General features: G+C 38.9%; 1 protein-coding gene and 1 pseudogene across 4 annotated transcripts in view; both read right to left on the bottom strand.

Annotated features, from left to right (window-relative positions):
- The window catches only part of WNK3 (WNK lysine deficient protein kinase 3), a 118,304-nt gene that overhangs the window by 58,494 nt on the left and 35,880 nt on the right, over positions 1-23,930 (bottom strand). For 3 of the 4 annotated variants that reach the window (XM_090264409.1, XM_090264410.1, XM_090264411.1), the window contains exons 7-9: positions 18,332-18,626; positions 17,274-17,462; positions 17,030-17,181 (exon numbers count right to left, since the gene is read on the bottom strand). In XM_090264409.1, coding sequence (XP_090120535.1) covers positions 17,030-17,181; positions 17,274-17,462; positions 18,332-18,626 — 636 coding nt within the window. Of the gene's footprint in view, positions 1-17,029; positions 17,182-17,271; positions 17,463-18,331; positions 18,627-23,930 lie in introns of all 4 variants that reach the window. The other variant, XM_090264413.1, reaches the window with a different exon arrangement.
- Positions 13,390-15,147, bottom strand: LOC149991366 (protein L-Myc pseudogene; annotated as a pseudogene).

Here is a 23,930-nt window from a genome sequence, read left to right as displayed (position 1 = left end):
GGAACAGAAAAAGATATTCGAAGAAATAATGGCTAACAACCCCCCAAATTTGGCTAAAGACATAAAACATTCATAAAGCTGAGCAAACTTTATAAACAGGATAAATCCAAAGAAATCCACGGCAAGATACAGCACAATTAAACTTCTGGAAATCAAATTTTAACAGCAACTAGGAAGTAACAACACATAACTGATAGGGAAACACTAATTTGAATGACAGCAAATTTCTCATCTGAAAACAAAGAGGCCAGAAGGAAGTGGCAAAACATTTTTCAAGTTCTGAAAGAAAAGAACTGTTTAACCATGAATTCTGTATCAACCAAAACATATACTAAAAAATGAATGAGAAAGAAAAAATATACTCAGACATAGGAAAACTAGCATAATCTGTTGCTATCAGATTTATCCTTAAAGAATGAATAAAGGAGGCATTCAAAAAAGAAAGAAAATAATAGAAGGAGGCTTGGAATTTCGAAAGAAAAACAATGCAATGGATAAAAATATGGGTGAAATGTAGTAGGCTATTTTCCTTATAAGTTTCTTAAATCATATTTAATGGTTAAGACAAAATTTATAGCAACACCTACAAAGGGGGAACCCAAAACCCCCCAGATTTTATATATAAAAAATTGTGGATTCTTAAATGTTTAAACCTCAGTCACCATCAAAATACTTTCCATTTGATACTATACACCCATCAAGACATTTTTCCACTGCTCAAAAAACAGTTTTTGAACTCGTTGATTTTGATTCCTTTTAGTGCTTCTGCTGTTTTTTGTTTCACCTCTTCTACATCAGCAAAACATTTCCCTTTGAAGAATTTCTTCATCCAGAGAAGCTCAGGTAGGGAGGGTGGGGAGTGAGTGCATGCCATTTTTGGTCAAAAACTGCTGAACAGTTGTGTGGGCAGGTGTGCTCCTAAATCACCCATCATGAAATGGGCAAACGCACTGAAAGAGTCTTTAAAAAAAATTCACTGAAGCCAAATACAGCTCCTCACAACAATGCCAGATGGCACATTGATACAGATGGGTTCCTAGAACACTCACCTGGCAGGGGGAAGCCTGTACTACAAAGGATCCACCACCCTCCCGAAGATAATTCCATTGGGATTCCCCCTTGTATAGTGGTGCATAATGTATGTTGAGGAAATACTTGAAACAATTATATATTTTAAAGGGATCTAATGAAAGTAAGGTTTCAATACTTAACTTGAAGTGGTAAAATGTCCATATCAGTAGAGTGTAATAAGTTATACCTAGAGCAACCACTAAGTAAACTATACAACACAATATACTCAAAACAGTATAGCTATAACAAGAAGGAATCCTAAAAAACTTGCAAGTAAGCTCACAGGAAAGCAAAAGAAAAAAAAAAGGAAGGAAGGAAGGAAGGAAAGAAGGAAGGAAGGAAGGAAGGAAGGAAGGAAGGAAGGAAGGAAGGAAAGAAAAAGATAGGAAGGAAAGAAGGAAGGATAAGAAAGAAAAAAAAAGGAAGAAAGAAAAGAAACAGGAAAGATATATATATGGAATAAGCAAAAAGCAAGTACTAAAATGACAGACTTAGTCTTAAGATATCAATAATTATTTTAAATGTAAATGGTCTAAATATACCAATTACAGGGAGATATTGGTAGAGTAGATAAAAACCAACTATATGCTTTCTACAAAAAACTGACTCCAAACACAAGATAAATAGGTTCAAAGTAGAATGACAGAAAAAGATATGCTAACATTAATCAAAAGAAAGCAGGAGTATATCTGTAATATCATATAATGTAGGTTTCAAAGAAAATTACTAAGGATGAAGAGGGACATAATATAATGATAAAAGGATCAATCAACCAAAAAGACACAGCATCCTAAATGTGGATGTACCAACCAAGAGACCTTCAAACAAGTGGGAAAAAAAACAACTGACCTAAAAGGAGAAGTACATGAATACACAATTGTAGTTAGGAACTTCAACCCTACTCTCAGCAATTTGGTAGAACCTCTAGACAGAAAATTAGCAAACATGTAGGAGAACTGAACTACTGACTAACACCTCTCATGAACTTAAGATTGAAAAAATCCTCAAAAGAATTAGTAAATTGAATCCAACAATAAATACAAACAATGATATATTATGACCAAATGGGTTTATTCCAAGGATGCAAGTGTGTTTCAACATTCAAAATCAATGTAATTCACTTATTAATTAGTAAAATAAAAATTATGTGATTATATTAATTCATGCATAAAAGGCATTTTTCCAGGAGTCAGGAATAGTGGGGCACCACCTCAACTTGATAAAGAGCATTTATGAAAAATCTATACCTTATGTCACACCTAATGGTGAAAGACTTAATGTTTTCCCCTATGTCTGGGAACAAAGTAAGCATATTCTTTCTTACCGGTCTTATTCTACACAGTAATCGAAATTCTAGCCAGCATAATAAAAGAAAAATAAGAACTAAATGGCACATAAATTTGAAAGATATTAAATTGTCTCTGCTTTGGAGATTATATGATTGTGTACATGAATGAGTCCCAGGGATTCTAGCCCAAAAAAACCCTCCTAGAACTAATAATAAGTTCAACAAGGTCATAAGATACACACACACACACAACTGTATTTCTATGTACTAACAATGAACATATGGAAACTGAAGTTTTACAATCCCTTCAAAGAAAATTACTTAGGGATAAACTTAGCTGATAAAAGCAATCAAAGTAGATATAAATAAACAGAGAGACATACCATAATCATGTACTGAAAGACTCAACATAGTCAAGATGTCAATTCTCCACACTTTATATATAGAATAAACATAATTCCTATCAAAATCCACACAAATATGCCCCACTGATTTTTCACAAAAGTGTAAAAAAGAATTCAACAAAAGGATAGTCTTTTCAACAAGTGGCATGGCACTAGAACAACTGTACATGGACAGGCAAAAGAAGAAAAAAAAAAGAAAAACCCTCAATCTAAACCTCGTACCTTATAAAAAACTTACAAAATAACATAGGTCACATAGATCATAAATGAAAAACCATAAAATTATAAAACTTTGAAAAAATAGGATAAAATAACCAGGATCTAAGGCTAGGCAGAGTTAGACTTCTTATCAAAGGCACAATCAATACAAAAAATTGAAAGTGAAATAAGCCAGTCAGTGAAAAACAAATACCATATGATCTCACTTATGAGAGGAACCTAATGAACAAAATAAACTAATGAGCAAAATAGAACCAAAGGCATAGAAACATGGAACAGACTGACAGCGGTCAAAGGACGGGGGCAGGGGGATTAGGGGATAAGAAGGGTAAGGGTCTAGTCAGGGAACATGTGTGAATGACACACGGATATGGACAACAGGGTAGGGACTGTGGGAGTGGGGGTATGGGCTGGGTGGAGGGCAAAGGGGGGAAAATTGGGACAACTGTTAACAGAATAACAATAAGAAAAGAAATATAAAAAACAGAAAAATTCAAATTTTTTTCTCTTAATTTCTTGAAAAATTCATGTTTATATAAGGCAAAAAATCATAACATTGCATTGTGTGGTTTATAATATATGTAGGTATAATACATATAAAACGACTACAGTTTAAAGCCTGGAGGGAATAAATGGTTGTTGCATGATTCTTATATTTTACATGATACACTATTAAATACAATATTAAACTGACATAAAAACAGAAGAATTAACAATCTAAAATAAAATCCCTAGAATAACCATAACGAAAAATACTGAAAAGGGACACAATAAACTTCTGAGGGCCTGAGATATGTTCAATATCTTTATTGAGGTATGTATCTGTTAACTCATTGAATTGTATGTTATAAATATATGCAAATTATTGTAAATTAATTAAAGCTAAATAAAGTTTTTTAAACATGGAAAGATCCACAGCTAACATCATACTTTATGGTTAAACACTGAAAGCTTTCCCATTAAGATCAGGAATAACACAAGGATATCCTTTCTCACCACTTCTATTCAGCATGACACTGGAAATTCTAGCAAGAGCAATCAGGGGAGAAAAAATAAAATAAAAGGCATCTAAATTGGAAAAAAATCAAACCATATAACCAGATTATATGACTTATATTCAGAAAACCCTGAAGAATCACCCCTCCAAATATTAGAGCTAACAAACTAATTTAGCAAAGTTTCAGAGTAAAAGAGCAATACATAAATATAACTTGTACTTCTATACATTAGCAATGAATAATGCAAAAATTAAATTTAAAAAAGTTTCCATTTACAATAATATAAAAAGTATAATTTAGAAATAAACTTAACAAAGCAGTGTAAGTTTTTTAGGCTGAAAAGTACAAAATGTTGCTACAAGAAATTAAAACTAAGGAAAAGTCATCCCATATTTATGAATTGGAAGATTTACTATTATTAAGAGACAATACTACCCAAAGCAATATTCAGAGTTCGCACAATCTTTATTAAAATCCCAGCTGACCATTAGGAAAAACGTAACAAGATGATCCTAAAATCAAATGGAAATTCAAGTGATCAGAAGAGCCAAAATAGTCTTGAAAAAGGAAAACAAAGTCAAACATGGTCAAGTAATTTGCTACATGGGTGTCAAGTCTATTCAATGGTCTTCGATACTGGAGACACATGCAAAAACAAACAAACAAAAAAAGATTAGCAAAAACCTCCATACTACAAAACACTACTGAGAAATTAAAGGAAACATAAATAAATGGAGAAATATGCCATGTTTCTGGGTTGGAAGATTCAATATTGTTACAGTATTATTTCTCCTCAAATTGATCTACACATTTTATATAATCCCTATTAAAATTACACCAGACATATTTTTGTAGAAATTGTCCATCTGATTCTAACATTTACATGGAAATGTAAAGGACCTAGAATATCCAAAGAAATCCTGAAAAAGCAAAACAAAACAGAAAGATTTGTACTTCCTAACCTCAAGACATACAATAAAGCTACAGTAATCAATACATTGTGGTACTGGCTTATGGATGGACAAATAGATCAATGCAACAGGATATACAGCCCAGAAAAAAATCAATATTTATATGGTTATTTTACTGTTGACAAAGGTGCCAACAATGGGATAGAAAGAGAGAATCTTTTCAACAAACAGAGCTGGAACAATGGGATGTTCATACGGAGAGAAAAAAGAACTTTGATCCCCTACTTCATACCATTCATAAAAATTAATTCAAAATGGACTACAGACCTGAATCTAAAACCTAAAACCGGAGAATATCTTTGCAATGTGGGTATAGGCAAAGGTCTCTGAAGCCATAGAAAGCAATAACCACAGCAGAAAATTATGATGAATTAGACTTCACCAAGATTAAATACATTGTCTCATCAAATGAAACTGAAAGAGGATAGTAAGAAGGTAGGAAAACTCCTTGACAAGTGGAATAGGGAAACTGAGACAGGCAGATGGTCACTTCCCTAGAGATGGTAACATCTAGGCCTCAGTTGTATTTTAGCTCCAGGACCAGCTACCATGACTAATGGCCCCCTTCCCTGTCACTGACCAATCAGTAAAGACCGCGACCCTGAAAGAGCACACCAGGAAAACTGATGAATATTCTGCTGAAGCCCTCCCCCTGAGACCTCCCCTAAGATTCCCACCTGCAAGAGAGAGGTAAAAGCCTCAAGACAAAGGACCCAGTACAAGGCGCTGTGTGCTCCCCTTCTTCACTCTCTTCTTCCCACAAAGACACACATCTCCTAACAGTAAGGAATCTGGAGACTTTCAATCAGGGTGCAACGGGCAGCAACAGCTCTTCCCAGACTAATTCCCTGAACTTGTGCCCAAGGCCTCCCAGTGACCTAAGGCAGCTCAGACTAGGTTCTCCTGTTGCTTCTTCTATGCTAAGCCCTTCTTCGTTTTACAGTCCCTGGCTTTAATAAACACACTTTCGTAATCACCTGGACTGGTGTTGTTTAATCTTTCCTACACAAAGTCAAGAACCCACATACTACCCCTGGCCCTAGGTATACTCATTCAGGGCAAGGTCCCCTGTCCGGTAAAAAAAAAAATTACAAAAATGAATGAGCAACCCACAAATGAGAACATATTTGTAAAGAATGTATCGGACAAAGGACTTGTATCCAGAATATATAAGAACACCTAAAAGTCAATAATAGCAAGGCAAACAGTAACAAGCAAAATAAAATGGGCAAATGCACTGAACACACTTCAAAAAGAAAGATATATCAATACAAAAGCCAATAAATACATTAAATAGTGCACAGCATCATAGTAACCAGGGAAATGCAAATTAAACCACAATGAGATACCACTACACACTCACCAGAATATTTAAAATACTATTGGTAAGGGTGTGGAACTTGCATATATTACTGGTGTTAGTGTAAAATGGTGTAGCCAATTTGGAAAACTAGCTATTTCTTTAGAAGTTAAATACCTATCTTAAATCCCAGCAATACCTACTCTTAGGTATTATCCAGGATAAATGAAAACATGTTAACAAAAACATATAAAAGAATGTTCATAGCGGCTTTATTCGTAACAGAAGAAAACCAGAAAACCAAGTGTTCATGAATAATAAAATGGATGAAATATTTGGTATATTCATACAATGGGATAATACTCTACAGTAAAAAATAAAAATAAGCTATCAATACACACAATGTAGATAAATCTAATGCCCTGGCTGGTTTAGCTCAGTGGATTGAGCGTCAGCCTGCGAGCTAAGTGTCGCTGGTTCGATCTTCCAGTCAGGGTACATCAGAGAAGGAAAACTCTGACTCCAAAAAACCTCCGCTGCCTTGCGGCATACCTCTTCAGGGGAAAGGCTAAGGGAGTAAACCCCGACAGAAAATCCGGAGCCGGAGTCCCTAAGGCGGTTTGACGTTGTAGTCAACACCGGCAACTCCTGCGGCGCACCTGAACCCAAGCTGTATCGACTCCGTCTTTCCCTTGGACCCTTCAGCTGCGAAGAGAGGGGGGGTCTGCTGCATGGGCAACAGCAGACCCTCCATATTACCCTGCCCAGGCTCTGTAGCTTCAGCGTCATCACAAGACGTCGATTCAACACGGGAGGAGACAGATACCATGTCACTCCCGAGTCGGACTGCACAGCCATTCTCGGCGGTGCAGATAGACTCTTAAGAAGCTACACCATCGTCTCTCGAGACGGACGGCTGCCGACGAGATAAATCTAAAACACGCTGAGTAACAGAAACCTTACACAGGAGTACATATTATATGATTCCTTTTATATGAAGGTCTAGAACAGAAAAAAATCAACAGTGAGGACTGTGGGGGAAGGGGTACAAGGAAACTTTTCTGCAGTAATGGCAGTATTCTCTATCCGGTGGGCAAGCTATCCACAGCCTGCAGGTGAAATCTGGCCCACCACCTGTTTTTGTAAATAAAGTTGTATTGGAACACAGCCATGCTCATTCTTTTACAGTATTGCCTATGGCTGTTTTCATGCATACAATAGGAAAGTTGAGTCCTTGTAACAGAGACCCCATAGCCCACAAAGCCTAAAATAGTTGCCTAGACCTTTACAGAAAAGATTTGCCAACATCTGTCCTATATTTTGGTAATGGCTTGGGTTACACAGGCATAATCATTTGCCAAAACTTAATAAATTATAAACTGCATTTTACTGCACTTAAATATAAACTAAAAAAATATAAACAAATACTGAGTTCTACTCAATGATATGAAGAATTTCAGGATGAAGTATACTGATGTCAGCAACTTTAATTTTGAAATGTACCAGAAAAATAAAATGAATTGATAAATGCATAAAAGGATAGCTAGAACAGATACAGCAAAAGCTAACTGTATAATCTAGTTGGTAACTATATGGGTATTCACTCTACAGTTTTTTCAACTTTTCTGTACCTTTGAAATTTTTAATAAAATTTTGGAGAAATTCTTTTAATTAGGTAAGGAAAGTATATAACGCATGGCCACAGAAATGAATATTGTGAAGCAAAATACTTTGCGAAGAACTCTATTCTAAAAACATAAATCCCAGAATAACATGCTTTGTCTGAAGAAACTGATCATCCTTGTTAGGAGTTAGCTCACACACACAGGAATTCATTATAATTTATGCCAGCGATTTTCAACCAGTGTGGTATGCCACAAGAATGTTTAAAACATGCATTACTGGACTATTTAGTCAGGGGTACTGACCTCTTTCCCCTTAGATTGTCAAATAAAAAAAATAACAGTAGCTGGATGTGTGAATGAATAAAAATTATACCAATTTTTTTGTCAGATTGGCAAAAAACATTTTTTGGTGTGCCACAGAATTTTAGTAATTAGTTTATGTGTGCCATGAAATGAGAATGGTTGAAAACTGTTGATTTATGCCCTTGATAAAGAGGCAATTTTATAAAACACAATACTTGAGATAATAGCTCTTTGTAACAATAATATATCATTAGAAAACTCTTACAGTACAGCATACGTTTTATCTAAGAACCTCAAGCATTTATTAGCCAAACTCAATAAATTCGGGGATTTTAGGGTTATCTAAAGCATAACAGAAGAGCAAGAAAAGAGTAAAATTAAATTATCAGTTCCTTCAATTATTTCAAATCAATCCCCTGAGTTAAAAAAAAATCTCACTGAAGTCATCATACACTTTTTCTAAAATTTTTACAAAGAGGCTGAATGGTGTAATGATTAATGGCACAGACTCTGTGGCCGAGTAGTCTGGGTTCAAATCCTGACCCTCCTGTATGACATTGGGAAAGTAACTTAATCTCTCTGAACCTCAGTTTCCTCACCTGTAAAATGGGGGTAATGACAGCTACTATTCATAGGGTTGTTGTGACGATAGTACATGTCAAGCTGTTAGAGAACAGTATTTGGCACCTAGGAATCACACAATAGTGATCATTAGTATCATTTCATACAAGAAAATGCTTTATTATAAATGTAGAACAATAAGAAAGGCCTCTAACATTTTAGGACTAACAAATACACTGGTCTTGCTATTCTTCAAACATGTCAGACATACCTCATACTCCTCCCTCAGGACCTTTCTACTGGTTATTCCCTCTGCCTGGAATGTATGCTGTGGGCTCCCTCACCTCCTTCAGGTGTTTGCTCAAAAGTCACCTCAGTGAGGCCTAACCTGATTGCCACATTATTGAAAATTGCAACCCACTTTCCCCCTTACCCTCCTCTGCATTTCCCCGATCTCCTTGCACTGTATTACATAATTTACTTTTTATTATGGTTATTGAGTCTCCCCTCAATTAGGCAACAAAACTCAGTGACAGAAAGCAAATAAAGTTGTTTTTTTAACTTTTGTTTTTTATTCACTGATATATCCCAAGTAGGTGCTGAAACATTTTTAATTATAATAATTGGGTCTAATCCCTTCACTTTACAGATAAGGAAAATCCAGAGACTTGGATCAAGGCAACCCAGTAAGGGAAAGAGCCAGAAACAGCAACTGTGACTCCTAGTTCAGTGCCATTTCTACTATAGTTCCCTATCTCCCTGACCCTTGAACATTACAGAAAAATCACAATCATCCATCATTTTCCCCCAGGAGAATTTACCTTAGGAATGTCTTGGCTTTGCAAATGCTGCTGTGTCTGAAACAAAGAAATGCTTTGAAAGGCAGTGGAAGCCTGTGCTGCAATTCTAAGTGTTGATAGATGAACAGAAGATGACAGCTGATTTAGGGCTATCCCAGAGCTCTGAAAGAGGTCTGCTATTGTAATTTTGTTTCTGATGACCCAGAAACGAGTGCCAAGATAGAAGATAGCTGCCACTATGGCTGGATAGCAGAACGATGCTGAATACATGCTGGTTAGTGCTGTGCTAGGTTTTTCTGCAGGGGAAAAGATTGACCGCTAATACCTGAAGAACTTGAGGCTGCTCTAAAGGTTGTGTTTCATAATGTTGTTCCACTGCTGCTGGTTATAACTATTGTTGCAAATGAGATGTAATCTAAACCATGTTTGTAATGGCCTTTGGAATACTTACTAATGGATAAACTTGGTAAGATGCCTGTTAATGAGGTACTTGCTGCTGCAAAAGAGCATGTTGGCTACATAAAGAATGCTGTTGATTTATGTGACCTTCATGAGTAGACAACTAATGGATTTTCTGTGTTTGTCCATGAGATGAATGATCTGCTGATGCAGAATGAAAGCTGAGTGAGAAACCTGGCTTGGTGTTAGATGTGACTTGGAAAGCTGTGCAGGGAAGTATGGGGGCTAGATCTGCACCTTGAAGAGGCCTGCTGAATGAAGTGCATCTGTGCAGGGTGTTGAAACTCTCTTTCCATGGCCATCTGAGATGAAATGCTAGCTGACTGGACTTTTAGCTGTCGGTGTCATAAACTGGCATCTGCTTGGGATGTTGCTTCTGAATGCTGGAAAATAAAGGCCCTGTAGAATGTGTCTGTGTATCTAAGGCTGATGTTAAATATGTCTTTTGTTGAAGAATTATTACCTTGGGGTTTTGTTAAATAGGTTGGTTGTTCAGATGTCTGGGCGACACAGAGTGGACCTGAGTATAAACTTCTATTATTTTTATTTAATCCTCACCTGAGGACATTCTCTCACTACTCTTACAGAGAGATAAAGAACAGGGGGGCGGTCATTGATACAAGAGAGACATCAATGCACTGTCTTTCATACACACATGGATCAAGGACCGAACCTGCAACCTAGGCATGTGTCCTCACCAGGAATTGAACTTTTCCAGTGTATGGGACAATGCTCCAACCAGCTGAGCCACAGTGGCCAGGGCTGAGTATAACTTCTGATCTGCAGAGTTTGTAATTAATATGTACTATTTTTACTATTAGAAGGGTTAACTGTATATACCTGCTGGGTCTGTTCATTTGTCTGGGTGGTGGAAAGTGTTTCTCCTGAATAAGGGGCAGGCTCAAGATGTAGTGCCTGGTAAGCAGGCTGTTCCATAGGTTGCTCAGGGTAAGCTACTTGGATCCTATATGCTGGCTGGTCTGGAAAAAATGCCTAACCAGAGGCTGTACTGGATAAGCAGGCTGCCCTTGGGCTGGGGCTGAGTAAGAGGGCTGTACTAATGGGTGGAACTGGGTAAGAACTCTGCATAGAATAAGTTGGCTGTGATCCCAGTGGTTGTACAGTTTGAAGAGAATGATCTGGGGCTGGCAGTGACCAAACGGGCTGTGCTGGAGTCAAGATTGGGCAAGTTGACTGTGATGGGTAAGAAGCTTATTCTTGGGGATGTATCACGAAGGGCAGCTTCTCAGGAACCTTCAATGGGAGGGATGGAATTTCTGTAGGTTGTCCTGGTTAAGAGTGTTGAACAGAATGAGATGGCTATTCCAGGGGGTGAATCACACTTTTTTTTATTGCCCAAAGATTTTTTCTTGTACAAAACCCAGCACTTTGTAAAAGACATACAAAAATACAGTATATAAAAGAAAAGATTGCTCCCAGCATAATACACAACAGCAGCCTATAAAACACAAGTTATTCAGGTGAGACATCAGTAACCTACTTCCCACCCATTCTCCAAAGACAGTTCCAAAAGTTAGTTGGCTACTGAAAACAATGCTCCAAAAGGTAGAGACCTTTTCCACATTTCCACTGGGGTTTTCTGGTGCCAAGAAGCAACCTCAGAAATAGATCATCATGCATAACAGGTTTAGAAGTAGCAGGTGACTTTCCAGAGCCACATACAGCCCTCTACCATCCTTCCTCCCCCACTTTCAAATCCACAGCCAGCAGACACCTGCTGCCCTGGGGAGAATTCTGGAGGGGGTTGGTCCTACTTCCAGGCTAGGCTTAGGGGCTCCTGAGGCTTCCCACAGGACACTATAAGTTGACTGCCTTTCACAGACTGGAGGCTGCACCTGGAATTCATTTGGAGGTGCCCACCTGGGGCAAAATCCATCATGGTCCACTAAGCAGAGTTCCCACCAGAAAGCTAGGCACCTTCTGGAAGACTGGATGAGTTCCAGCAGCTCTCCTGGTAAAAACTTCAGTAAGGCCCAGACTCTGGGAAAGGGATCTGACTCATGTCACGTTGGCAGGTGGCCCAAGGGTGGCTAAAGAGACAGCAAACTCCTTGGAGTTGCAATAGAATGGACAGGTTTGCATGGTTCTAGTACAACTTCAAACTTAGCACTCAGGGATTGAGATGAGAGGCAGTTGGGAGATAGGAAGTGGTCCAGTTCTCACCCCTGAGGTGCCTGATATCTGCCTTGAAAAAAAGATTCAAAGATGGAATACACCTGGGTAAGGAACAAATTCACAGCCAGGACTCCAAACCATCTCTAGGCTATGACCCATTCCCCTGTGTCTTAGGGAAATATTTCTGACCTGTGGAGAAGTGATGCTGTAGAGCCCATTGCATAACAGAGGCAGAGGAAACAAAAGTTCCCTTGTAAGAACAGAATGATGTCTCCCTCAGAGGAAAGGGCACAGAGGGCTTTGAGACAAATAATCCAGAGGCCAAGCTCTTTAAATATTCTCAAGGTCGCAGCATTGAGAATGGGAGGAAGGGTGTCATCTAACATAATATATACATATATATTAAAGGTTTCCAACTCCTCATCTACTGTAAAGTGTCTGACAGTGAGGTAATGGTCCATGTTGATCAAGTATGCGAGCTTGTCTTCACAGAAAACAGCTCATGTGTCTCCTCAAAAAAGGAGCCTCAGGGAGAGCATCCAGACCCAGCTGTCCCATCATCACCCCAGAGACAGCAGTGGGAACATCCTTTCCCAGCCTAACATTCATCCAGAGTGTGAGATTTCCTGCAGGCTAAAGGCCCCTACCACGTCCACCATCTGTTGCATTACCATCTGTTGGACTTTTCTCCTAAGCTAGTGAATTAGGTAGACTCCAGGGCTCCTCAGTCAGCTGACTGGCTAAAAAGCCAAAGGTGCTAGATAAGACCCAGTGCTCCCATGTGTCAGGGAAGAGGGAGAGCTGGGGTTCCAGGTTTCCAAGAATGCAAGCCCTTAATGTGTGCACCAGTTGCAAAGCATCCTGAGATCTACTGTCCAGACTTTTCTACTTATAACCAAAATGTGCAAATTACTAAAGGGAAGAGGGAAGTTTAAAAAATAAACACTGGCCCTGGCTGGTGTAGGTCAGTTGGTTGGAGCGTTGTCCTGTAAACTAAAAAGTCACAGGTTTGATTCCCGGTCAGGGCACATGCCTAGGTTGCGGGTTTGGTCCCTATTTGGGGTACATGCAAGAGACAACCAATCAGTGTTTCTCACATCGCTATTTCTCTACCTCTCCAGCTCCCCCCTTCCCCTCTCCCTAAAATCAATTAAGGATGTCCTCAAATGAGGACAAAAAAAATTTTAATAAAAAATAAAACTAAAAAATAAAACAAACTAATTGTAAGAAAGAGCAGTCAGGATTTTTGGTCTGTTAGTAGCTACTGAGGTATGCAATTCTTTTCTGCAGCTGCTGCTGCCGGGATTGGAGCTGCCTTTTCTCCACAGCCAATTTCTTCTCTGCCCCAACCAGGGCTTCCACGTATTCCAACGCCTTTCTTAGGATCACCACTTTGGCAGCCTTAGAGCAGCTGGCCAGGGCAGGTATCTGGCCCCTCAGGACCAAGAATCTCCAACGGAGGTCATTCCGCCTTTTACGCTCCAAGAGGTTGTGTTTCTCCCTCTTGGTCACATCCTCAGTGTCAAAACTGAGAGGTTTGAGATGACAGGACAGGGGAGCCTCACTTTCTGTAAGCTGGGGGCTCACAACCTCTTCATGTACTTCATCTTCCTTTTCCTCTGGATCACCTCTATCCAGAGCCTCTTCTTGGGGACCTCTCTCTGGAGCCCCTCCTTGGGAGGAGGTTTCTGGAGGTAAACGGGCAGCATAGTTGTGTTGTTGCTGATGGATGGCGACGTGGAAGTTTTTCGTGCAGGGATCCAGAGGGTCAGCATCTGCCATGATGGTGACTGGTTTCCGCACTCCCAGGGGCCATCTCTTCTCCACTGTCACAATATCAATTTCTTCACCCTCCAAGTCGCTAGGGCTCTCGGACTCCAAGCAGGCCTGGGTCTTGGGCTCGCCCAGTGGACAGAGGGCAGTGGGCACTGGCTTGCCGATTTGGAGGCTGGGAGTGCAGTCTGGGATAGCGGATACCATGGACGGGTTCCCCCAGGGCGCACCAGTGGTGAGCCGGTTGCTCACCACTTTCTCCAGCCTTTCCAGGGCCGAGAAGTCACTCCACATGCAGTCACGGCGGATGATGGATGCATAGTTCCTGCCCCAAACTTTTGAGTGGCCCCAGGAATCTACCTCATCCCCTGCGCCCCCTCCAGGCCATGTCTCTGTGGAACCAATTCCAGGGGCCAGGTCCCTGGCGCTCGTATCTGAGCCCAAGAGCAGTGATGTGGGGGGTGATGGCACCAGCTCAAATTTCTTCCAGATGTCCTCGCTGGGCAACGTGGAGCGGTAGAAATCCTCCCCGCAATCGTAGTCATAGAAATAATGTTGGTATGAGTTGAAGTCCACATCTGCTCCCTCACACCCACCACCCACCACTGGGAGCGGACCCACTCCAGGTCGCTGAATCCCACTTTCAATACTACTCTTTGGCTGCCTCCAACTTGCAGGTGCTTCAGACTCTTGCAGAATACAATCCTGCTGAACGTTTTTCTGTGGTGATGCCATAATCTTAGGTTGTAAAATTAATGGCTGCTGCTGAATAGAGGCTTGGAAACAAGGCTTCTTCAAATGCATAATCTGACTTTGTGGCACAGAAGAACTGGGAGTTATAGACTCCTGATGTGCCACTGGGTATGGTTGGGATACTGAGTGTGAAGGCTGATGAGCCGCTGATTGGCCCTCAATGGAAATAGAAAGGAGCTGTGCTGTACCATCAGCATTCTGTGCATTGCTCAAATATTGAGCAGAATGATATGACAAAACTTGAGGGTGATTAACCAGTAAGAAATTAGAAGTCTGTTTGGCATCTGATGATTTGGTTAATGCCTGATTCCAATTTCTAGGACCAGGCTCAAGTTGAAGACCAACTGTTGGATGCTGGGAAGTAACATGTGAAGCAGGCAACGTATGAGGAGAAACTGCAGAAAAGACTGGTTGTGGAACTCCAGTAACTGGCAAGTCTAAAATCATAAGGTGGGATGAAGTTTGTCCATCTGCTCCAAAGCTCATCTGTAGTTCCTGGTGCTGGTGCAAGGAAAATTTAAATTATAAATGCATAGAACAAGCCCATTTTAATGGGACTGTCCCAGACAAAATGATAGATGAAATAATGCTATGTTCCAAAAATTTCATAAAGTTACCAAAAAGGTGTTGTGTATAGCATTAATCCTATAAAAATTCTAATACCACGAGTAAATGCCAGTTGTCTACACTAACGAGCTGAGACCAGTCCCAGCAATATACTATTCACGGATTCCCATTTATTGCAACCGCCACACTACCCATTCAAAACCTGGCTGAGATTCAGAGTAACTGAACATGATACCTTCACACATCACACAGTGGAAGTTCCAAGAAAAGGCTCAAAAGGATTTCAATATAATAGCTAAAATAAACATAGAAACTCTCTCAAGAGGAGAGGAGAAAGTTGGTTGAATAAATATACATTAGCTGTAATAAGTCCTAGCACTTGAACCACTACACTACTAAAAAAGACCGCAATGGTCAAAGTGCTGCCTTACTGTGGCTTCTATATATTACGTGAAAAGGGCAGGCTACAAAACAGTATGTATGTGATGTTTGTGATTTAACAAAATTATATATGTATACATAGAAAAAGATAAATCTAGAGGCTCTATCCCCAAAGTGTAAAAAATAAATTGTCCCTAACTAGGGGGATAAGAGATGATTTTTACTGTCTTCTTTATAACTGTATGTGCTTTACTTTTAAATAAGAACACTTTTAAAATAATTTTTAAAATACTTTTTTAAAAATTGGGAAACATGTTTTAAAATACACATACCTGTATAGTTAAGTGGCTGAATCTAAGTTAATTTAAACATCCACTCAACACACTTTGCATTATAGTCTTAGAGACAAATCAAAACCACAGCATGAGCTCAGTTACAAATATGTATGTACCATATCACCTACAAACACTAGCCAAATACAAGGCAATGTCAACTATATCAAATTAAATCTACCCATGGATGATTTTAAATGTATCAGGCATTTGTCAAATACATGTATGCTTTCCCCTACAAGACTATGAGCTCCTTGAGAGCAAGGACCATTATTTTATTTATTTTATTTTATTTCCTCAAAAGATGGTGGTCATTAAAAGTTTATTGACAAACTGTGACAGACTACATATCAATTTCTTAAAAGAAACAGATGGACCAGCTGCTAACTAAATCATATACAGAGAATGCCTATAAGCTTAGACCATCTCATTCCCAAAAGCAGAAGGCACATGCACGCATGGGATGGTGAGGCTGAGGAAAGAAAATGAAGTGATGGCAAAGAAAAGCCCAACCAAGTGTCCAGGGCTCATAACCTAGGGAACCAGGATATAGCCTTGATATATGAACTCTTACAAAGACTGTTTACTTATTGCCAGAAATGAATAACACTGACTTTGAGAGTCTAAAAGACAAAAACACTTATTTTTCCTACAGAAATAAACATGAATCAAAAAAGTCAAGAATTTATATGAACGTGCTAAAAATTTTAAGAAGCTGTTAAAAATACTATTTTTAATCTAAAAGAATTCTTCCACACTCAAACCTGGCTGGAAAAGTTCTATTCAAATAACAAATTATCATTATCAAGAGAAAGACATCTAAGTCCTAAATAAAATTTTTTATCCCATATACACAGTTAACAGTTTCTTTTTCAATTATACAGTGTTTCAGGAGTCTAGTTACACAATATTAATTCAGGTACATCCTCAAGAAGAATGTCTTAGGTGAAGGAAAGCATAAATGACTTTTAGCTTACAGTGCCTTTTATATAAACTATGGTGAATTTATGAAAGCCTTTGCCTGTCAGAAAATCTAGGCAGTGTTAGATATGTTTAACTGAATAGAGAGCCTCTAAAATGTATCTTACCTTTATCTGTGAGACCTTCTGGACAGTTAATGGGGACACCACGGCCTGTGAGACAACTGGCGGTCCAAGGACATGCACAGGCAAAGCAGTGGACTGACCCTGAGCCAAAGGCAAAATTTGAGGCTGAGTCAGCTTTGGCTGCTTCTGCAATGGTTAAATAAGAAAACACAATTAAAGATAAACTCTCCCATTTACATAAAATATACTGATTATATATTTAAAAATGCAACAGCTCATCTCACCACTGAAACCTGTTGGTAATGTCCTATGAGCTGCTGGGATGGATAAATTTTCCCTGGAACATTTATTTCGGCCTGGGGGATGTTAAAAAGTATTTGAGAACCCATCATCGGGTCTGAGGAATAGGCTGTACTGGGCTGATTTGTATCTGAGTGAATAACTGATCCAGGTCCTGCCTCGGACAAAGTGTTACCTATGACAAAGAAAATAAGCAACAGGTAGAAGTAAAAATTTGAAGCACCAGGTCCAAATGGCACAAGAAATGGTAAGTGTTTATCTTTTTACACTGACAGACTGAGACATCTTCAAGTAATATATTTACACTGCAGAATTAATTTTAAAAACTACCATATAAACTCTCTATGCTGACACTGTAGTGTTGACTAAAGTTTTCTTAGGACAGCAAAAGCTAACAACAAAGAATCACATAAAAATCAATTCTATTTGCTGGCCATTTCACATATATCCCTAATTAATCTATACTTGGCACTAGGATTTCAGTAAAATCTAAATATTACAGTCTTTCTCATTTTCCTAGAACCTGGCTAGAGAATAATACTGTCTTTATACAGCAATTAGTTATTACTATGAAAATATTGTACTCTTCTAGAAAAGAGAATGCATTACAATACAAAAGTTAGAGGAGTTAGAGGAATTGTGTTAATTTTATACTGTAGTTCAAAATACAAAGGGTGTTAAAGTCTAGAATATTCTTCCTTGAAGAATAAATCATATCTTTAGTTCCTAATTTTATTTTTAAAGGATTTATTTTATACTCTTAAAATGGTAAAAAAAGAAAAATGATTATAATCCTTATGCCACTAATGCCTTGGACAAATGACTTAACAGAAAGTTTCTTAATTTAAAAATAAAACTAGCTGATCACTTCTCGGCTTTTTGGTTCTAAGATCAAGTATAAAATAAAACTAGCTGGCTGGTCTATTTCAAGAATTCTGTAAAAAGATTGATAAAATGATAGATAACAGAATGCTTTCAAAAATACAAAAGTATTAAGGAAATATAATTACACAGGTTTCCTTTTATAAATTATAACTGTGTTACCCATAATAGAGGAGCAGTGCTGCTGTGGTTTTCTTTGTAGAAGCCGTTGTCGAACTTGTTGATCGACTTCAGTTTCTTCACATTCAGCCACAGCGTGCTGAGCAGGAGCAGGGGGAAAACTTGTATTCTGGGGTTGAGGAAGAACATTCCCCACAGACTTGCACTGTGAATCCCTGCGTTCTTCCAAACACCCAGCTGGCTTCCTCTCTCTTGTCTTCTTTATCAGGGTCACCCGGTCTCTAATGGACTTAGCAACAGCTTTGGAATCACTTTCATTGAAGAATCCTGACTTGACCTACAAACAAAATATAATAAGCAAACTACATCTTTAACATTTAAGACTGTAACCTTTTTTTTACTAGTGAAGTTATTTTGTTGCCCCAAAATTCCAAACATTAACAGTTTCTATGTTCTTCTTAAACATATGTAAATGTCAGAGACTTTAATCACCATAAAAAAAATAATATCAACAAGCATTGCTGAAATAATTCTGGCCTTAAAAGAACCAAGCAGATAGCTTGATGCTTTAGTACATGCAGTCTTACGTATTACAAGTCATTTATGACTGCCATTAAGTTTTGTGAAAGATTAAAGTTTTCCTCATTCAGCAACATTAAGTGGCTGCTATGAACTCCAGAGACATACAGGTGACTAAGTTGACCATTTGTACTTTATGAATACACAATCTGGTGGTATGGGATAGATACAAACTTAATTTAAAAGGAAATAAGAGGTAAAAAATGAGCAGCTGCTAAAGTCCTACAGGAGCATATGCTTCTCTGGAGGAAGCAGAGAAAGTGTCACAGAGGATGATAATCTCTGACCTGGATTAAAACACACAAACAAAAAAAGGAACTTACACACTGTTGCATGTATTAGTTTAGAGAGCAACACTGTAAGAGAGAGAAGTATGCAAACAGCAAAGTACTACAGCTTACTCGGCATTAGAGGAGTGAGAAGAGAAGTTAAAAACTTCTTGTCTGACAAGAAAAAGAAATAAAAGGCTTCCAAATTGGGAAAGAAGAAATAAAACTATCATTATATGCAGATGACATGATAGTATACCTACAAAACCCTATAAACTCCACTAAAAGACTACTCGAAATAATAATTGAATTTGGCAAAATAGCAGGGTACAAAATAAATATACAGAAATCTAAGGCATTTCTGTACACCAACAATAAAATATCAGAGACAGAGACAAAAAAGAAAATACCATTACTATAGCAACAAGAAAAATTAACCAAAGAGATAAAAGACCTGTACACTGAAAATTATGTAACATTGAAGAAAGAAATTAAGGAAGATACAACTAAATGAAAGCAAATACCATGTTCTTGGATAGGAAGAATCAACATCATCAAAATGGCTGTACTACCCAAAGCAATTTACATATTCAATGCAATCCCTAATAAAATACCAACGACATATTTCACTGACCTAGAACAAATACTCCAAAAATTCATATGGAACCAAAAAAAGACCCCGAATAGCAAAAGCAACCTTGAAACAGAAGAACACAGCAGGAGAAATCACGATACCAGACATCAAACAATACTACAAAGCCACTGTGATCAGAACAGTCTGGTACTGGCATAAGAACAGACATATAGATCAGTGGAACAGAATAGAGAGCCCAGAAATAAATCCATGCCTCTATGGTCAGCTAATATTTGATAAAGGAGGAAGGAACATAAAATGCAGTGAAAAGAGCCTCTTCAACAAATGGTGCTGTGAGAACTGGACAGGGACGTGCAAAAAAATGAAACTAGACCACCAACTTACACCACACACGAGAATAAACTCAAGATGGATCAAAGACTTAAATGTAAGCCGTGACACCATAAAAGTCCTAGAGGAAAACATAGGCAGGAAAATTTCAGATATCCCACGTAACAATATCTTCACAGATACATCTCCTAAGACAAGAGAAATAAAGGAAAAAATAAACAAATCGGATTACATCAAACTAAAGAGTTTCTGCTCAGCAAAAGAAAACATCAGCAAGATGAAAAGGAAACCAACCATATGGGAAAACATATTTGCCAATGATATCACAGACAGGGGACTGATCTCCAAAATATGTAAAGAGCTTATACGACTCAACATCAAGAAAATAAACAACCCAATTAAAAAATGGGCAAAGGACCTGAACAAACACTTCTCCAAAGAGGACGTACAGAAGGTCCATAGACACATGAAAAAATGCTCAACATCATTGGCCATCAGAGAGATGCAAATAAAAACCACAATGAGATACCACTTTACACCAGTCACAATGGCCATCATCAACAAATCAACAAACAACAAATGCTGGCGAGGATGTGGAGAAATGGGAACCCTACTGCACTGTTGGTGGGAATGCAGACTGGTGCAGCCATTATGGAATTACCTCAAAAAACTAAAAATGGAACTGCCTAGCGATTCCACTGCTAGGATTATACCTGAAAAATCCTAAAACCCTAATTAAAAAAACTTATGCACCCCTATGTTCATAGCAGCCCTGTTTACAATAGCCAAGTGCTGGAAACAACCTAAGTGCCCATCTGTAGATGAGTGGATCAAAAAAGCATGCTACGTTTACACAATGGAATACTATGTAGCAGAGAGAAAGAAGGAACTCCTTCCATTTGTGACAACATGGATGGAACTAGAGAGAATTATGCTTAGTGAAATAAGCCAGGCAAAGAAAGCAAAATATCATATGATATCACCTAATACAGGAAACTAAAGAACAACACAAACAAAAGAACTAAATAGGCAAAGAGTAGAATAGTAGTCAGTAGGGGGGAGGGGGGAGGGAGAGAAGGGGGATAAGTAAGGAAAGGGTTTAGTCAAGGAACGTGTATAAATGACTCATGGACATGGACAATGGGGAGGGATATGATTGCGGGAGAAGGGGTGGGCTCGGTGGGGGGGAGCAATGGGGAAAATGGGACAACTGTAATTAAAAACCAAAAAAAAACTTTCTTGTCTGAGAGAAACATGGCTGAGTAGCGGAAAAGCCATGAGGTGCCCTGGCATATATATCATTCTCAGTCCTACAATCAGTTTTTTAAAGCATGTCTTGTTGGGGGGGGGGTGTCTGCAGACTTAGGGACATTTCATGGTACTTGAAAAATTATTAAAATATTAGATGGAACCCTGACTGGTGGGGCTTGGTTGGGAGTCATTCCGCAAGGTGAGAAGTTGCCAGTTTGATTCCTGGTCAGGGCACACGCTTAGGTTGTGGGTTAGGTCCCCGGGTGGGACGCCTATGACAGGCAACCAATCCATGTTTCTCTCCCTTTCTCCCACCCCCTTCTTCCTCTCTCTAAAAATAAACAAACTCTTTTTTAAAGGTACTTTTCTTTAAAAAAGTGTTATATGGAGCCTGTATATTTAATTTCACTCTCTTCAAAAGCTCCCAAAAAAAGGCCATAGTAAATGGATTTTTAAGTCACTAACCTACAATGACAGGGAGAATAGGAGAAAGAAAACAGCAACAATATTTGACTCCTTTGAATATGGAAAACAAGTGGGTAAGTAAACACTGACCTAGCAGACCTGAAAAAGGTGAATTAGGGAAAGCTAATCCTTCCCATATGCTGAATAATGGGTCATAAGACACTGGTACTAGTAGTATCAGGTACTTCCAAAACTCAGTAAAGTCAAAAGAGATGAAAAAACAAGGAAGACTAAGTGAAAGGGTTTTGAAAATTAGATATTTAGGTCCCTTTGCTCTACCCTCCATCCCACACTTTTCAATGACTGCTTCTCCCCTACCAGAGAAGTCTAAAGTTTAGTTCTCTGGAGAGCGTAAAAGACAGAATCTCTGGACTATGGAACACCAGGCACAGTAGAGGATATGGCTACCAAGTGGAAAACAGAAAGATTAAATGACCATATGCATGCTGAATGCCATATGCAGAAACTTCCAGCCCTCTTCCCTACCTGGTTACCAAAATGTGAGTAACCAGACCATTATCGTCCAAGAAGAACATTGAAAAATGCCTCTCTAGAGAATATGACCAGTCCAAGGGGCAAGACTTACAAATATTGATGTCAGAGATTCCTCAATTAAATGCTAATCCAGATACACTACAGTAGAGGTCAAAAAGTTAGTTACTCTTACACAAGCAATCATACAGTCAATTGGTTTGTTAATCTCTGTGGTAGGTGAAATTATGACTCCTAAAAGATGTCCCATCCTTATCCTTAAGCCTGTGAATATGAGGAGACATCATTGTGCTATGAACAGTTGGCCTTAAGGTAGGGAGATTATCTGGGTGAGCGTTTTATCACCTGGTGACAGTAGAAGGGTTTAACATGCCATCGATAACTTTGAAGATGAAGTAGGGACATATGAAAGGCCTGAAGAACAGACTTTAAGAGCTGAAAGTGACCCCTAGCAAACAGCCAACAAGGAAATGGGGACCTAAGTCTTAAAACTGCATGGAATTACACTCTGCCAACAACCTGGATGAGCACCAAAGCAGATTCTACCCTAGAGCCTCCAGATAAGAGACTAGGCAGCAAATACCAGACTTCAGCCTGTGAAACCCCAAGCAGAAAATCCAGTGGAGCCCACCAGGACTTCTGACCTACAGAACTGAGATAATAAATGTGTGATTTTTTTTTGAAAAAATATTTTATTTATTCACTTTTTTAGAGAGGGAGAGAAACACCTATGTGGGAGAGAAATATGGATCGGTTACCTCTCTCACGCCTGCAACCAGGGACCTGGCTTGCAACCCAGGCACATGCCCTGACCAGGGATTAAACCTACAACCCCTCGGTCCACAGGCTGGCACTCAGTCCACTGAGCCACACTGGCCAGGGCAATAAATGTGTGATTTTAAGCCACTAAGTTTGTAGTGATTTGTCACACAGCAACAGAAAACTAATATAGTCTCCCATTATTAATCACGAATAGCTGGCTAAGAATTACCAGAAATATGAGAAAAGCCTTTAACAGGAAGACAGAGTACAAAATTAACAGAGGGTAAAAACAGCAACTTGGAGAAACTAGACTGCAGGGAGAAAAAAATGTCAAAAACGCTCCCTTTACTAACATTACAAAAAGATACAATAAAATTGAATTCACAAAACAAAGAACAAGATTTTTACTTTGAAAAAGAAACAGATAACCCTTGCTGATGTGGCTCAGTGGACTGAGTGCCGGCCTGTGAACCGAAAGGTTGACGGTTCAATTCCCAGGCAGGGCATATGTCTGGGTTGCTGGCCAGGTCCCCACTTGGCGGCATATGAGAGGCAACTGATGGATACTTCTTGCACACATTAATGTTTCTCTCCCTTTCTTTCTCCTTCCCTGCCCTTCTCTCTAAAAGTAAATAAATACAATCTTTAAAAAAGAAACAGACAAAAAATAAAGGAGCTCTTGAAATTAAAAACATGATAGCAGAAATAAAAAGTCACTGCAAGAGTTAGAAGATAGGCCCTGGCTGGTGTGACTAAGTGGACCGAGTGCCAGCCTGTGAACCAAAAGGTCACCAGTTCGATTCCCAGTCAGGCCACATGCCTGGGTTGCAGGCTAGGTCCCCGGTTGGGGGCATGTGAGAGAAAACCAATCAATGTTTTTCTCACACATGAATGTTTC

Source organism: Furipterus horrens, unplaced genomic scaffold (assembly GCF_987537825.1).
Source record: "Furipterus horrens unplaced genomic scaffold, mFurHor1.1.pri manual_scaffold_17, whole genome shotgun sequence".
NCBI classification, from domain to species: Eukaryota; Metazoa; Chordata; class Mammalia; order Chiroptera; family Furipteridae; genus Furipterus; species Furipterus horrens.
The sequence above is the reverse complement of the archived record's forward strand: the minus strand, read 5'-3'. Positions and strand labels throughout refer to the sequence as shown.